An 18,508-nucleotide genomic window follows, 5' to 3' on the forward strand; every position below is an offset into this window, starting at 1 on the left:
AAACCTCTCTTCTGCATATTAAGCTGTGGGCACCTCCAGGAGCGGACTGAGCCTCTTTCAGGGGCCCCCTACTGACCACGGGCCCTCAGACAGTGCCATAGTGCCCAAATGGGCAATCCGCCCCTAGACCTAAGAGATACAATCAGTTTGTCACCCATTCCACCAGACTTCTATAACTGGAAGATTACATTTTTGTGTGGATGTGTTGTAGAAGAACCCAGACCACAGTATTGTGAGGTGAAAATAAAATCCAACTTTATTAATCATATATATGTGACACTTTACCAACAGAAGAAAAGAGATAGATAGTTTACATTTCAAGGATTTATTTATACCATTTATATCATCTATGCTAAGAAACTGATTACCATATGACACACCCCTCATTAATACCAGCCCCGCCCACTTATGTAACCCTCTAACCATCCAAATCCCTGTAAATTCCCAGAAGACACTTTCATCTTTTATCCATAACAAGCTCATTGGGTAGAAGATAACCCCGAGCCCCTCCTGCTCATTCCCACACAACAAGTCCATGTCACCATCTACAAGGTTAGAGGACCTGAAGGAGAACAACTAAACTAAAGTTTCAAAAATTAAAGTAAAACACTGCAAATAAAAACAAACAAACCACAAAACAAATTTTATACCCCCAGTTCCCATATACATATGCAAATGTCAGTGTTGGGTGCGGTTATGTAGGAAAACAACAATCACACGACACATCTTACATATCGCTGCACACACCGCCAACTAATCTTCCATCAGCTCATTCCCTACTGTTACAACCTCTTGTAACACCTGCCCCACCCCATTAGATTGTAAGCTCTTCTGAGCAAGGCCCTCTTAATCCTCTTGTATTTTATTGTATTGTAACTGTATTGTCTCCCTCTAACATTGTAAAGCGCTGCGTAAACTGCTGGCGCTATAGAAATCCTGAACAATAATAGTAATATTTGTGTGCCCTAAAATTACCCTTACTGTATTTTTACAGAAAATATGCATTTGATAAACAGCTGTGCTAATATTGTGTGACATAAAAAATTAAAACTACCCCCATTTTATTCTCCGGGGTCTCTGATTTCAGAAAATATATAATGTTTGGGGTTTTAGCTAATCCTCAGGCCTATAATGTGAATTTAACCATGTGAGTAAAAAAGAAAAATCAAGAAACAACAACAGCAATGTATAAAATTATTATCAAAACTATAATAGTAACTAAAGGCTTAAGAAGCAAACCCCCCATATTACTCAACCAAGTTCCAACTAAACCCATCCAAGACAATGGATTCCACTTCCTCCCATCCAGGTGACAGTTGGATCTCCTTTACCTTGTGTAGATGTCTCCTTCTGAGATCCTCATGATATAAAATAAATGTATAGTGAGATACAGATTGCTGTTAGGAGGGGATAGATAGCAATGCCCACATCCCCTGTAACTGAACTGTATAGAAATAACCCTCTAGGGGGATTTTTAGATCATTAATTACAACATAATTAAAAGTTACTACAAAAGGCTTTATTAGTACGATGCATGTAAAATAAACATTTGTGCTCAGATCAAATACCAAAGCGGACAGAGAAAGACTCTCACACCAGTCCTTAGGACAGATAAATGTGGTTATTTCTCTACATTCATCCATATTACTACTTGCAACCGCTTTGGTATTTTATCTGAGCACAAATGTTTCTTTTACATGCATTGTACTAATAAAGCTTTTTGTAGTAACTTTTAATTATGTTGTAATTAATGATCTAAAAATCCCACTAGAAGTTTGAGGCTATACAGTTAATATAAATGTACAACACTCTCTATGTGACACCAGATTGTAGACTCCACCTTGGGCTTCCCAGAGATAGTCAGCAGCCATGCAGTTCTGTGACACCACCTTAGGTGATGGAGACACTTCTGCTGTCAGCTCTGCTATAACATCAATGGTCTCATTGGTTATCTGATCCATGACTCCAGTACACGGGTTCATCCTAATTATCTTAGATTTTTTTAGATTCCCCAACTCATCTATGAAGGGATCACCGCATAAAACATTTCCACTCCATAGAAAATATTTCTTCTCACTGGAAGGCCAGGGGAGTATTGGGAGAAATTGAGGCTTTCCCTTACAGATATGGGAGGGGCAACATAACCTAAAGTACAGCTATGGATGGAATTGAAGAGAAGACATTTTAGGGTGCTCCTTCCATGCAAGAAGCAAATGTTATCTGCAGGGACAAGAAATCCATTGGATAAATGCATATTAAACATTCTGCAATTACATTGATAAACCATGAAACGTTACTGGCCTGTGATTGGCTCTCCTATTGTTAGTGAAGTGAGACTCCCCTTGGCAGTGTCATTAATGACATTTAAGAAACCATGTAAAAATGTTTCTCCCAAATCCAAAAAAAATGAACCCCTTGGGTAGGTACCCATCCTAACATTTCTAATATGAGTTTGTAGTCCCGGCTACTACAGGAAAGATGTGGGCAATCATTTACACCTTATACAGCAGGACAGTAAATATCAGAACACAATTCACACATAAGACCAACAGCAGGAAGTCTGCTAACTTAATGTGTAATGCAATCTGTCATTATCATTCCCAGAGTTCCCTCTGCAACATAGTTTTATCACCTGTTATGTCTATAGATTTGTTATTTTCAGTCAAAAAAAAAAGATGAAGATGAGAATCATGAGGAAAACAGTTCAATCAATGGTGCTTATTAAAAAAATGTCCAACTGTGAAATATTCACAGGCCTTTTAGGTGTGTTTCTGATGGACATAAGCACTGAACTCAATGCATCCATCCATTACATTCCTGTTTGCTCACAGATGTTAGTTTGTATTTTTTAAAGTAGCATTTTATCTTTTCAATTCTTCCCTAGATTGTTGGAGGAGATCGGGGTTGTGAAACTAATGGGGCATTTGCCAGTCATTTAATATCCCCCCTTTTCCCAAAGTTTCATCTCTGCAACTAAAGCTTGTGAACCCTCTGGTGATAGATTAGCCCAACATTAGCTTTGTCACATTCAGAGCACTAATAGGTCTTTCCCCCCAGTGTGAATCCTCTGATGTGTGATAAGAGTTAACTTCTGTGTAAAAGCTTTGCCACATTCAGAACACTGATATGGCTTCTCCCCAGTGTGAATCCTCTGGTGTTTGATAAGATCACCCTTTGTTGTAAAAGATTTGCCACACTCAGAACAATAATATGGCTTCTCTCCACTGTGAACCCTCTGGTGTGTGATAAGATCTTGCTTGGTTGTAAACGCTTTGCCACATTCAGAACATTGATATGGCTTCTCTCCAGTGTGAACCCTCTGGTGATTGATAAGATGACCCTTTGTTGTAAAAGATTTGCCACATTCAGAACAATAATATGGCTTCTCTCCACTGTGAACCCTCTGGTGTTTGATAAGTTCTTGCTTGGTTGTAAACACTTTGCCACATTCAGAACACTGATATGGCTTCTCTCCAGTGTGAATCCTCTGGTGTATGATAAGATAACCCTTTGTTGTAAAAGATTTGCCACATTCAGAACAATAATATGGCTTCTCTCCACTGTGAACCCTCTGGTGTGTGATAAGATCTTGCTTGATTGTAAACGCTTTGCCACATTCAGAACACTGATATGGCTTCTCTCCAGTGTGAAACCTCTGGTGTATGATAAGATAACCCTTTGTTGTAAAAGATTTTCCACATTCAGAACAATAATATGGCTTCTCTCCACTGTGAACCCTCTGGTGTGTGATAAGATCTTTCTTGGTTGTAAAAGCTTTGCCACATTCAGAACAATGATATGACTTCTCTCCAGTGTGAAACTTCTGGTGTTTGATAAGATGACCCTTTGTTGTAAAAGATTTGCCACATTCAGAACAATAATATGGCTTCTCTCCACTGTGAATCATTTGGTGTGTGATAAGATGTGTCTTCTGTGTAAAAGCTTTGTCACATTCAAAACATTGATATGGCTTCTCTCCAGTGTGAACCCTCTGGTGTGAGATAAGTTCTTGCTTGGTTTTAAACGCTTTGTCACATTCAAAACATTAATATGGCTTCTCTGCAGTGTGATCTCTCTGGTGTGTGATAAGCTTTAACTCTGATTTAAAAATTTTGTCACATTCAGAACATTGATATGACTTCTCTCCATTGTAAACCTCCTGGTGTGTGACATGTTTTGCTTCCATTGTAAAAGTTTTATCACATTCCAAACAAGAAATATCTTCTGAAATGACTCCTCCTATGTATACATGGGTTGGACTCAGGGCCGGACTGGGTATGAAAACCAGCCCTGGAAAAAATGACATACCAGCCCCATAGCATTGCGTCATTATACCAGCGCAACATCATTTTCAGCGCAACGTTCCTCCCCCTAATTCAATGCTGACCCTCCCTCCCCCTAATACAATGCTGACCCTCCCTCCCCCTAATACAATGCTGACCCTCCCTCCCCCTAATACAATGCTGTTCCCCCGGCCCCTCCCCCTTATAAAATGCTGACCCCCCCTCCCCCTAATACAATGCTGTTTCCCCCCTATCCCTAATACAATACAGACCCATCAGCAAGACCCCCCTCCCAGTACAGACCCCCCAGCAAGCCCCCCTCCCAGTACAGACCCCCCAGCAAGCCCCCCTCCCAGTACAGACCCCCCAGTAAGCCCCCTACCAGTAAAGACCCCTCAGTAAGCCTCCCTCCCAGTACAGACCCCTCAGTAAGCCTCCCTCCCAGTACAGACCCCTCAGCAAGTCCCCCTCCCAGTACAGACCCCTCAGTAAGCCCCCCTCCCAGTACAGACCCCTCAGTAAGCCCCCCTCCCAGTAAAGACCCCTCAGTAAGCCCCCCGCCCAGTACAGACCCCCCAGCAAGCCCCCCTCTCAGTACAGACACCCCAGCAAGCCCCCCTCTCAGTACAGACCCCCCAGCAAGCCCCCCTCCCAGTACAGACCCCTCAGAAAGCCCCCCTCCCACTACAAACCCCTCAGTAAACCCCCCTCCCAGTACAGACCCCTCAGTAAACCCCCCTCCCAGTACAGACCCCTCAGTAAACCCCCCTCCCTGTACAGACCCCCCAGTAAGCCCCTTACCAGTACAGACCCCCCAGTAAGCCCCCTACCAGTACAGACCCCTTAGTAAGCCTCCCTCCCAGTATAGACCCCTCAGTAAGCCTCCCTCCCAGTACAGACCCCTCAGTAAACCCCCCTCAAAGTACAGACCCCCCAGTAAGCCCCTTACCAGTACAGACCCCTCAGTAAGCCCCCTACCAGTACAGACCCCTCAGTAAGCCCCCCTCCCACTACAGACCCCTCAGTAAACCCCCCTCCCAGTACAGACCCCCCAGTAAGCCCCTTACCAGTACAGACCCCTCAGTAAGCCCCCTACCAGTACAGACCCCTCAGTAAACCCCCCTCCCAGTACAGACCCCTCAGTAAGCCTCCCTCCCAGTACAGACCCCTCAGCAAGCCCCCCTCCCAGTACAGACCCCTCAGCAAGCCCCCCTCCCAGTAAGCCCCCCTACCAGTACAGACCCCTTAGTAAGCCCCCCTCCCAGTACAGACCCCTTAGTAAGCCCCCCCCCAGTACAGACCCCTTAGTAAGCCCCCCTATCAGTACAGACCCCTCAGTAAGCCCCCCTACCAGTACAGACCCCTTAGTAAGCCCCCCTTCCCAGTACAGACCCCTCAGTAAACCCCCCTCCCTGTACAGACCCCCCAGTAAGCCCCTTACCACTACAGACCCCCCAGTAAGCCCCCTACCAGTACAGACCCCTCAGTAAGCCTCCCTCCCATTATAGACCCCTCAGTAAGCCTCCCTCCCAGTACAGACCCCTCAGTAAACCCCCCTCAAAGTACAGACCCACCAGTAAGCCCCTTACCAGTACAGACCCCTCAGTAAGCCCCCTACCAGTACAGACCCCTCAGTAAGCCCCCCTCCCACTACAGACCCCTCAGTAAACCCCCCTCCCAGTACAGACCCCCCAGTAAGCCCCTTACCAGTACAGACCCCTCAGTAAGCCCCCTACCAGTACAGACCCCTCAGTAAACCCCCCTCCCAGTACAGACCCCTCAGTAAGCCTCCCTCCCAGTACAGACCCCTCAGCAAGCCCCCCTCCCAGTACAGACCCCTCAGCAAGCCCCCCTCCCAGTAAGCCCCCCTACCAGTACAGACCCCTTAGTAAGCCCCCCTCCCAGTACAGACCCCTTAGTAAGCCCCCCCCAGTACAGACCCCTTAGTAAGCCCCCCTATCAGTACAGACCCCTCAGTAAGCCCCCCTACCAGTACAGACCCCTTAGTAAGCCCCCCTTCCCAGTACAGACCCCTCAGTAAACCCCCCTCCCTGTACAGACCCCCCAGTAAGCCCCTTACCAGTACAGACCCCCCAGTAAGCCCCCTACCAGTACAGACCCCTCAGTAAGCCTCCCTCCCAGTATAGACCCCTCAGTAAGCCTCCCTCCCAGTACAGACCCCTCAGTAAACCCCCCTCAAAGTACAGACCCACCAGTAAGCCCCTTACCAGTACAGACCCCTCAGTAAGCCCCCTACCAGTACAGACCCCTCAGTAAGCCCCCCTCCCACTACAGACCCCTCAGTAAACCCCCCTCCCAGTACAGACCCCCCAGTAAGCCCCTTACCAGTACAGACCCCTCAGTAAGCCCCCTACCAGTACAGACCCCTCAGTAAACCCCCCTCCCAGTACAGACCCCTCAGTAAGCCTCCCTCCCAGTACAGACCCCTCAGCAAGCCCCCCTCCTAGTACAGACCCCTCAGCAAGCCCCCCTCCCAGTAAGCCCCCCTACCAGTACAGACCCCTTAGTAAGCCCCCCTCCCAGTACAGACCCCTTAGTAAGCCCCCCCCCCCAGTACAGACCCCTTAGTAAGCCCCCCTATCAGTACAGACCCCTCAGTAAGCCCCCCTACCAGTACAGACCCCTCAGTAAGCCCCCCTTCCCAGTACAGACCCCTCAGTAAGCCCCCCTTCCCACTACAGACCCCTTAGTAAGCCCCTCCCACTACAGACCCCTTAGTAAGCCCCCTTCCACTACAGACAGACCCCTTAGTAAGCCCCCCTCCCAGTACAGACCCCTTAGTAAACCCCCCTCCCAGTACAGACCCCTTAGTAAGCCCCCCTACCAGTACAGACCCCCCAGTAAGCCCCCCTCCACTACAGACCCCTTAGTAAGCCCCTCCACTACAGACCCCTTAGTAAGCCCCCCTACCAGTACAGACCCCCCAGTAAGCCCCCCTCCGCCTACAGACCCCTTAGTAATCCCCTCCACTACAGACCCCTTAGTAAGCCCCTCCACTACAGACCCCTTAGTAAGCCCCCCTCCCAGTACAGACCTCTTAGTAAGCCCCCCTCCCAGTACAGACCCCCCAGTAAGCCCCCCTCCCAGTACAGACCCCCCAGTAAGCCCCCCTCCCACTACAGACCCCTTAGTAAGCCCCTCCCACTACAGACCCCTTAGTAAGCCCCCCTCCCAGTACAGAGTACAGACAGACCCCTCAGTAAGCCCCCTCACCTGCGATCACATCACATGTGGAGCATGACGTCTCGTCTGTGTCACAGGAGGAGGGACCATCCTTGTCGGCGCCGTGACAGACATTCTTCAGCAGCCGCGCCAGCCACAGCTCGCCTCAGCTCATGCACCGCCGCCGATCCGCCGCGCAGGGGCAGCCGCCTCGTGACGTCACGCCGCTCACAGCGGCTGACGTAGGAGAGACGGAGCCCAGCGGGGGGCGGGGCAGTGCAGGCCTGCAGTGGCCAACCATTATCAGCGGCCCCAATCAATGCAGCGGCCGCCAATACTTAAAGCGGCGCTGCGGGCGGCCTGGTCTTAAAGCAGCGCTGCGGGCGGCCTGGTCTTAAAGCGGCGCTGCGGGCGGCCGGGTCTTAATGCGGCCCCAGGGCCGGCGGCCCATCGGGAAATTTCCCGGTATCCCGATAGGCCAGTCCGGCCCTGGTTGGACTTGTTACTGTAAAGCCATTGTAACTTCCAGAACACTGAAATTACTTCTCTCCTGTTGTCCTCTGAGGCTGGATCAATGTTGAAGATCCAAAGCATTTGTTCCTTTAGAACACGGATATGACTTGTGTCCTGTGTGAATCCTCCAGTGAATTATGATTAAGACTTTCAGTCACATAAGACACCCATGTGGCTCATTTCCCATGTGACTCAGCTGAATTGATGAAGTCCAAAATGATCGAAAACTTGGTTCATAAATCCACCTGTACAAAAACAAATAAAAGTCAGAATTATTTACAAAAACGACTGAATAAAGTTTCTTTCTTTATGAACATTCATTATTAAATATATCTAATATATAGAAACAATATGTACAATATTATACAAGTTTAAATATTTGTATTATATTAGACTGCGGACACTATATTATTCCCATTGGCTGATAAAATAGACAGTTTATTACAATTTCCAGCAGGAGAATCTCATTCTTTGTTCTCATTCAGAGAAATGTGCTTCATAGTGATGGGGGAATGTGGTTGGGTTTTATTTGCAGGTGGATTCAGCAAGTGTGTCTAAAAATCCAAAAATTGCAGACTTAAATGCAAACCTCTTTAAAATCAACAGGAGGCGAATCTTGAAAATCAATTCTAGTTTTCAAAGCAAATTATTCCTAATTATCTTCCTTGCACTTCAGGAATGTGGTGAGATCTTACTAACCCTGGAAATCCACAGACACACTGTAGGGGATCCATGCATCTCCATTTCAGTGGGATAGAAGATCTGACCACACCTATAAGGTGAATGAGCAGTCATTCTTTTATATCGGGTCTTAGAAAGGGGGGTCATATTCTGGTTAGATGTTTGTTATCTTTGAATTTCTCTCCAAAATGCGTATCAGAGGACATTCCCAGAATATATGTAATAGAGTTCTCCTGACATTATTTCACCTCTAACAGGTAGGAGAGGTTGTGGGGAAAATTTTGAGTAAAAGAGTGGGGACTGTATACCATCTGGTCAGAATGTTATATCCGGACTCCTGGACACTGCTGGGAAAGGAGGATTTGTGAGTAAAGAATAGGATATGATATCTTTCTGTCTGGGTGAATGTATGACCCAAATCTCTTCCCATTTCAGAAGGAATGGGGTGTGATATCTTTGTATAAATTGGTAAAGAAGTGATGGGATATGTAAAGGGTGTGACATGCTGACCGACTTCATCTTTATTCAGGCATCATGCAGGAATACATTGTCACCAGACCTGGCTGTAGATCTCATTAATAAACGTCTCATCAATAAATGTTTGGCCGATGAGTGGATGTCCAACTGAAGTGGTGGAGGGACACCATGATGTGGAATCTGCACTGGACCATACCAGGCCACAAGCCCTCCACATGAGAAGGGTACCCTGACAGAGGCACCCTAGCAAAGCACCATGTCCTCATGTTAGTAGGGACAGGGCCTCTCCCCCACAACTCTGGCCAAGTGGTTGTGAGTGTCCACAGTGAAAAATTATCAGAATCTGGAAGCCCCCTATAAAAAAGGAGGCCCCCAGATATCCTGCTACTCCTACATGAATGAATAATGGGTATATAGTATGTCTAGTTACTCATTTACAATAAAAACACAACACAGCACAATGACAAAGTCTAAACAGCAACCCCTCCCCCCCCCCAAAAAAAATAAAAAATAAAAAATAAGTCTATAATAATGGCATCCAGGAAAGTAGATTCCTCCAGAAAAACATGAAGACTATCTGCTACCCACAGAATCTCACTGCAAATGACATTTCCCAAGCTGGCAGCTGAAAGTAGAGTAAGGGGCTCCCAGGTGATGTTATTCATTAAATTGACCAAATTTCACTACTTCATCCCTAAATCACATATTCCTGGCCACCTGTGTCCTAAAACCCAGTGACACTGTGCAGTGAAATTTTATTGGTTGCTCAGATGCAGGTGGTCAGTCTGCACAGCGTCATTCATTGCTAGGATGGTGATGGCTTCCAGCATCCCACCCACCAAACTGGAAGCTGTCATTTAGCCGCAGTAGAGATACCGCCACTAAATGACTGAGTTTTGGCTGCAGCAAAGATTTAATGGGTGGGTGACCAGAATGGATGAACTGGGGACACAAACCAATGCAAAACATGCAAACATTTTTTTGAAAAAAAAATAGTTTTTAAAGGAGCCATGATTTTAATGATGCTTAAAGTGAAACATTAAAATTAAAAATTCCTTTAAATATAGTGCCTGGTGTCCTGTTCGCCCTCACGCTGGAACCTATAGCTATAGCGTTGCTCAGCTCCCCGGCCGTCAGTGCAATCAGGGTGGGCTCCATTAAAGAATGCCTTGCCTTATACGCAGACGACATGTTATTATTCCTGGACGATCTGGGCCCCTCTCTTCGAGCGGCCCTGACTGTGTTGGATGACTTTGGCAAGTGCTCTGGCCTTCGGGTCAATTGGGGGAAGTCCGCTATCCTGTCTGTGGATGATGGTGCCCGCTCTGCTGCGGCTGGGGACCTGCCCCTCTGCTGGGTTGATAGCTTTACCTACCTAGGGGTCAAAGTAACAAGTAGCCCTCAGGACTATTACCATCTTAACCTCCTACCCTTATTGTCTAGCCTACAGCAACATGTGCAGACTTGGAGGAAGCTCCCGCTGTTCCTCTTGGGTCATATTAGTGTCTTTAAAATGAAATTTTTACCAGTTGTATTGTACTTCCTCCGTAATTCCCCCTTATGGGTTCCTATGTCATTTTACAAAAAACTGGACAGTATCATCAGTTCCTTCCTCTGGTCACCGGGGGCTCCCAGGATTGGCCTGCGGGCCCTCAGGGAGCCCTGGGGCAGTGGTGGTCTGGCACTTCCTGACTGGCGTAAGTATTACCTGGCGGGTCAGATGGTGTTTGCAAGACGCTGGCTACGGGCGGATGACGGGGATTCGGCCACGATCCTGGAGGCAGCTCATCTGGGCTCCTTTGAGACCCTCCGGTTGGCCCTGTTTAGGGGACTTGGCTCGGATCTCCCGTTAACGTCGACCATGAAAGCCACGGTTAGAGCTTGGGCGCAATCCTTGCGCTTGACCTGTCCTAGCTATGTTGGCTTCTCTCCATCTACCCCCCTGTGGATGAATCCTACCCTCCCCCACTTCCATAAGTTTCCTGATCCGGTGGTATGGGCGGTGAAAGGGGTTAAGACCTTGGGGGACATCACGGCAGCGGGGGATCTTCTTCCTTTTGACCGTTTGAAAGAAAACTTTGACCTGCCCAATAATCATTACTTTCGATATCTCCAACTGCGACATGCTTTCCGAAGCCAGTTTGCCACATTTCACATGGAAATGTGCCGTTCGGATCTTGAGTGTGTGTTGTCTTGTGACACCTCGCTCAAGATCCTTTCGACTGTGTATAAGGATATGTTTAGACTAACCCCCCCCCTAGCATTACTAGATGTAGAGACAGGTGGACGTTGGAGGTGCCCGACCTGCAAGGTGACGACTGGGATGAGGTCTGGACTGAACCCTTTAAATATCTGGTGTCCGCTAGGGACCGGCTCATACAATTCAAATTCCTGCACAGGATCTACTACACTCCGGCCCGCCTGGCCAGGATTTATCCGACCTCGTCCGCTGAGTGCTGGCGTTGTTCTGCTTCTCCGGCTGACGCGACTCACATCTTTTCGGACTGCAGCCAGATCCAGATGTTTTGGAGAACTGTGACTGACTGTCTTAACGAGGTGTTGCTGACCCCGATCCCACTAACCCCGAGGGTATGTCTCTTGGGTTTGGTGGAGGAGGTGGTCCCTTCGGTGGCCCACAGAACGTTGCTAAGTATACTACTGTTTTATGCCAAGAAGGCGATCCTGCTCCATTGGAAGAAGGAGGCTCCTCCCTCGCTTTCTTTCTGGAGGGGCTTGGTCAATGCTGGCCTACCGCACTATAAGGCGACATACATATCTAGGGGTTGTCCCAAAAAAATCGAGAAAGTCTGGAAGGCGTGGGTTGAATCATCCTCAACAGTTGGTTAACTTTGCACCCTTTGGGGGAGGAGGCTTGACGCTGGCCCTGCGTCCTGTTATTATGTTATGCCATTTGAGTGTTGGTTTGCTAGATTTATGTACTTTATTCTGTATTGCTGCCTAGCCTGAACTATATTACATGACAGCTGTGTTTTGGGTATGCACTGAGGGGGGTTTGATTGGGTACTACTGAGGGGTGCTCTTCTCTGTGGGTCAGAGCCGGCCTGCGTTTGTTTCTGGCGTGGGCCGGTGCCGACCCTGCTGGCCTCGGTCATCCGGGATGATGTTGGGGTGCTGGTGTCTGTTTTGGGAGGGAGGGGGGGGGGATTTCTGGGGTTGGGTGGATGTTCTTGTTTGATGTCTGCCTTGTCTTATTGTAACCGTTGTTACTGTTTTCTTTTTGTATGTTTTTGAAAACTGAATAAAAACAATTTTCCAAAAAAAAAATATAGTGCCTGGTGGGACCCCTTAGACTGCCTGTAAAGTAGCACATCCGTACCATGTATAGAACCTGCTGCAGCAAAACTAACATTTCTAAAAAAAAAAAAAAATGACAATTCAATGTACTTTGTGGATGCAAGCTATTGCCGGCACCTGGTAATAAAAAAAAATGATGTGGGGCCAAAATAAAAATAAAAAAACACCCTTTTTGGGGGTCTCTACCAAATCCATACCAGATTCTTTCCTGAGCACGCTGCCTGGCAGGACCCCCTCCCCTGTACCATACCATGCCACATGCGTTCAACACGGGAGGTGGGTGCTTTGGGGCAGGGGGGCTCTGCCCCAGATCCCAGCCCCCCTATGTGAATAAGTATGGGGTACCCCCTACTCATTCACAAAAATAAATAAAATAAATAAATAAAAACAGTACACAGGTTTTTGACAAGTCAGTTTTTTTTCTTAAATAATTCATTTTAAATTGAATTTAATTACAAAAAAACAATGTCCCCTGATGCAGATTCATCGTCAATCATGACGCCTGCAGCACCGCCGGACCCGAAAAAAGAAAAAAACACTCCGCCTGCGAGGAAGGATGACCACCGAATGCCTGCTCCTCCGATTGACAGTTCCTAAATAGGTAAGGAGCGTGTGACCTCACCGACCCAGCATGCCCCAGCAGGCGTTCCGCAGGCAGCCGTTAGTGACGAACCTGAAATCTGTGTACTGTTTTTATTTATTTCTGACACTTTTTTGATAAATTAGCCATTCATTCTGATAAGCCCCCTGCCCAGGTTTGTCAGGAAAAGACCCTTGTCCCCATTAAGGAGGGCAGAACCCCCCCCCTTCCCCAAACAACCCACCCCACCTTTTCAGTGTATGTGGCCTGCTATGGTTCAGGGCAGGGGGGAGGGGCAGGCAGCTGATGACTCATTCGTTGTTAACCACCTCCTGCCCAAGCCTATTCTGACACTTCGCTCCTACATGTAAAAATCTACTTTTTTTGCAAGAAAATTACTTAGAGCCCCCAAACATTATATATATATATATATATATATATATATATATATTTTTTTTTTTTTTTATTTAGCAGAGACCCTAGAGAGTAAAGCCCCGTACACACGTACCGATTGTCGGCCGACCGTTTGGCCGTCTTTTGTCCGGTGCTGTTTTGTTGGTTGAAAAGTGCTCTAGACTGCACACAAATTTTGTCGGCCAACAACAACCAACTGCAGAAGTGATGTCATGTTCTGGTCCACTTTTCGTGTGTTTTTTCTTCACTGAGCATGCCCAGTCTTGATCATCACATTTTTGTCGGCCGAAATCTGTACTGACTGACCAACAATCGGCCGTTCTTTGTTGGCCAACAAAAATTTTAAAGCCTGCACACCAGATTTTGTTCGGCCGAAAAGTCGCAGTCGGTTGTCAGAAGCATCATACTAACAAGCCGACAATCGGCCGATCGGACGTTGGCCAAACATTTACGGCCGACAATCGGTTTGTGTGTATGGGCCATAAAATGGTGTGTCTTGGAATTTTTTTATGTCACACGGTATTTGCAAAGCAGTTTTTCAACTGCAATTTTTTGGGGAAAAAAACACATTCATTAATAAAATAAATAAATAAATAAATCTTTAAAGAAAAAAATGTAAAGTTAGCCCAATTTTTTGTATAATGTGAAAGATGATGTTACGTCAAGTAAATAGATACCTAACATGTCACGCTTTAAAATTGCGTCTGCCTGCGGAATGGCGGCAAACTATGGTGCTTACAATTCTCTATAGGCGATGCTATAAGCCACATTACAGGTTACTAGTTTAGAGTGGCACAGGAGGTCTGGTGATAGAATTATTGCTCTCGCTCTGACATTCGCAAAAATATCTCACATGTGTGGTGAGATCACTGTTTACGTATGCGTGCGGGAGTAAGGCATGCATTCGCATTTGCACGTAAGCATGGTGGGACGGTGGCACTTTGATTTTTTTATTTTTATTTTAAACATTTTTTTGCACAAACTTTATTGCTATCACAAGGGATGAACAACATTCCTTGTGCTAGTATGGGCCATGACAGGTCCTCTTTATGGAGAGATTTGGGGGTTTATTAGACCGCAAATCCTTCATCTAGCCCCAAATGCAGCCAATCAGACTGAGATCGGTTCGATCGGCTGCTGCTCTGGCTGCTGGTGGCCAGGTAAACAAAGGGGGAGAACTGGAAGTGAAGAATACTCGTCACTCCCGGATTCCAGGGTTACAGAAAGAGGGGAACGACGTCAGTTCCTCTCTCTGTCCCAGGAAGCCATCGCTGCTGGCTGCATTGCTCCCGGCCTTCACGATGGGACTGGAGAGCCCTGGAGAGGCACCCGCAGAAGTGATCGAGTGGCCAATTCTTCACTCAGATCACTTCTTCTTTGTAAGGAATCACTGGCTGATAATAATGGTACTGAACCACTGAAACCCGAGGATGTAACGGAACGTCCTTGGGTGGAAAGTGGTTAAGGGCGTGGCAGCCAGCTTCCCAGCCCTGCTCTTTAACAACAAATTGACTGTGTGCTCGGGGGGGGGGCGAACATCCTGCTGAGTGCACAGAAAATTTGGATGTTCACCGGGTGGGCAAACAGGCGCTGTTTGGGCTGAACCTTTGCTCGGCCAGAACCAATCGCCCAACACTAGAGCAGAGACACAGTAACCTGATGATGAAAAGTCCAAGAAGTTCTCCCTACTCTAGTAGAGGGGGCTGTAATGGGAAAAGGAGGCACTTTATCACACAGCTCATAGACCTGCAAAACAATTCATTGAATTCACTTAGAACCTATAAAATACACTTGATTAGGGTATTCCTGAGGCTTACTCCCTGTTAGCCAAACCATATGCTTAACCTAAACAAAATACAAGTGACACCAGTTTTGGAGAAAATTGGCCCGGTGGGCCATTTATTAACAAATAACCAAAATAACCAAAACACATTTTTTTACATAACCATAAATATTCCAGTATACCATGAAATAAGTTGTTGGTCTTGGGAGGCACACGATTCCAATTAACCTGGTATCAGCGTCATCCGTTAAACGGTCCCCAGCCACGTAACACCAGCTCGGGGACAACCCACTTGACCACTGATACCTCCTGTTACCACTTCCCGTTAATATCCACTATTACCGGGATACACCAGAGGGCTCCATACCTAGATGGGTCACCCTAAACACTTTGTTACCAACACTGTTTTTTACCGCCTCCAAAGACCCCCAACCGCCAACACCAAGTATGCAAACAAAAACAAAACCCATCAACCCCAAAGAGTCCCCAAAACATTCACGGCAACCAATCCTAACCAAACAGGGCGGGAGGGTGGGGATCCTTTCTTCTTTGCTGCCATGAGGAATGTGCTGGAAAAACCGTAAGTCCCCCCCACTTACATTACTAAAGACCCCACCTACTTGTAACTGCCCAATCCTTGGCCTTGACCTAACCTAGCCTATTGACATTAACCCCAGACTGCCCGTGGCCCAGTAAACCCCCTCATGAGGCCCTACGCTTATTTATTTATTTTTTGCTTCGGGCCTTACTTGATTACTCCCTGTTAGCCAAACCATATGCTTAACCTAAACAAAATACCAGTGACACCAGTTTTGGAGAAAATTGGCCCGGTGGACCATTTATTAACAAATAACCAAAATAACCAAAACACATTATTTTTTAACATAACCATAAATATTCCAGTATACCATGAAATAAGTTGTTGGTCTTGGGAGGCACACGATTCCAATTAACCTGGTATCAGCGTCATCCGTTAAACGGTCCCCAGCCGCGCAACACCAGCTCGGGGACAACCCACTTGACCACTGATACCTCCTGTTACCACTTCCCGTTAATATCCACTATTACCGGGATACACCAGTAATACGCCTCCAAAAACCCCCAACCGCCACAGCTCGCAGGCGTGAAACCTTACAACTGCGAGCCCCTCCACAAATGCAAGGCCCGCTGAACGCCCTCCTGAATGCCGAGGAACCACAAATCTGTGCCCACCGCATTCAGGTGAACCCCATCACCACGCAGATACCGCCAGGTGTCCACCTCCAACTCCGATGCCTGACCACCAACCCCCCGTTCCTAATGACAAAACGGCTAACCGCCGAATTGACCTTAATGCGGGCCTTGTTCAATTTGGCGACCGACCTGGCAAAACGCCAAGACGTGCGGCCGACGATCTCCGACCAGATCACCACCGTGCCAGGAAAGGCCATGCGCAACCGGAGAAAATCATATTTAATGTCCCGGATAAGGTGGCGCATGGACCGGACCCCCAAGTCATTGCCCCCGCATGCAACACCAAGATACCCGGGGCTCTATCCAAATGTACAAAATGATTGATCTCCGGCAGGACCCTGCACCAAAGCAACCCTGGGATGCCAATCCACCAGCCTCCTCCTTAGTAAAACCCAACTGCCGCCCGTCATGCCTCACTTCTGCCCTCCTGGCCCCCCAATACACATACGAGTGTCCTAAGATCCACACGAGGCATGCAGCTCCCCCTGTAAAGAAAAAACAGCACCACGGCAATGAAGACATCAAAACAACCAGCCACCCCCCGAACCACACAAGCATCTAAACCAAATGAGGACGAACATACAAACGAAAACGAGAAGATTCCCACCTGCCTATCCGCCTCAACGTCGCTTCATCCACACCCCACCTGGCCGCCTCTGTAGCCGCCCCGATGCGGAAGGAGTGAGAAGCGTAACTACCTGCATCATAACCCAGCTCGGACAAGCACCTCCGGAACACAGCCACAAATTGAAACTTAGACAGGGCCGAACCATCCCTGTGCATCAGAAAGGAGCCCGCCAACGACGGATGCACCCGCCTAAACCCCTCCACCACAGCAACTGGGCAAAGAGAGGAACCCCCCACCCGGTACAGGCGCACATACACACCTCTGCCTTCCCGATCCGTCTTGGATCGTCTCAGAAAGATCACCACAGCCGAGTCAGAACAACTCACCTCCCCGTCTTGTATTCCGCCATGCACATTCCTGGAAGGGCTGACCAATTCCCCAATGCAAAACGCCCCATAGAAGGCCAAAACGAAAGCTGCTGTAAACAAAAGCGACTCATACACCGATGAGCAGGTGCACCTCAATCTACCCACCAACTCCTCCAGCAGGTGAATGGAGACCGGCCTACGCCCATCCGGGCGCCTCACACCGCTCCTGTACCCCTTCAAAGCCTGCCGTACCACGAAATCCTTGGTAAAATCCTCCAACCCGGACATTTTGAACAAGAACGCCAAGCCAGCCAACTTCCGAGCGATGGGCACCGCCGACACCCCTTGTTCAAAATTCAAGCAGACGAAGTATAATAAAAGAGAACGAGAGCCCATACTCACCCCGTCCACACCAGTTCGAGTCAACAAGGCCCGCCATTCCCCCCATACCTTTGAATACGCCGCCCAAGTGCCGGCGCTCAATGACCGTCTGATCAAGTCGGTGGCGATCCCAAAGCAATCGTCCAGAGCTCCGATGGACAAGGCTCCCCCCGTTGCTCCGCAGCCGGCGCCAACTCCCGAAACCTGTCCATCTGAAAACGAGACAAAGAATCCGCCACCGAGTTGGTCACACCTGGCACATGTACGGCATACAAGTAAACATTTAACTGCAAACAACCTAAAACCAAATGGCGCAACAGCCGAATCACCGGCGGAGACGCACCCGACAACTTGTTGATGACCTGCACCACCCCCATATTATCGCAGTGCAAACGCACCTTTCTGTCGCTGAAGACCACCCCCCACAATTCCACTGCGACTATCACGGGGAACAGCTCCAACAGAACCAAGTTCCGCAAGAAACCTTCCGCCCGCCATGTCGACGGCCAGCGCTCGGCGCTCCAACGGCCCCCCAAGTAAGCACCATACCCTGTGGAACCCGCAGCATCCGTGAACAAGTCAATGTCCCAATTGCTGACCGGACCCCGCAGCCAAAGCGAACAACCGTTGTAGGCTGACAGAAATATACGTGCCAGACCCGCAAGTCGTCAATCAGGTCTGCCGACAGCGTGACAAAATGATGCGGAGAGTGGATCCCCGCCGTAGCAG

At 48.0% G+C, this 18,508-nt stretch overlaps 1 protein-coding gene across 1 annotated transcript in view; it reads right to left on the reverse strand.

Moving 5' to 3' along the window:
* LOC309548275 (uncharacterized protein) overlaps positions 1-18,277 on the reverse strand; it is a gene marked incomplete at both ends in the record, with an annotated part of 45,206 nt that extends 26,929 nt beyond the window's left edge. The window contains 2 exons of the mRNA XM_082248222.1: positions 3,401-3,774; positions 18,178-18,277. Coding sequence (XP_082104348.1) covers positions 3,401-3,774; positions 18,178-18,277 — 474 coding nt within the window. The remainder of the gene's footprint in view (positions 1-3,400; positions 3,775-18,177) is intronic.
* Between the last annotated feature and the right edge of the window lie 231 nt (positions 18,278-18,508).

Source organism: Pelophylax lessonae, assembly GCF_965119305.1.
Source record: "Pelophylax lessonae genome assembly, chromosome: 2".
In the NCBI taxonomy this organism is placed as follows: Eukaryota; Metazoa; Chordata; class Amphibia; order Anura; family Ranidae; genus Pelophylax; species Pelophylax lessonae.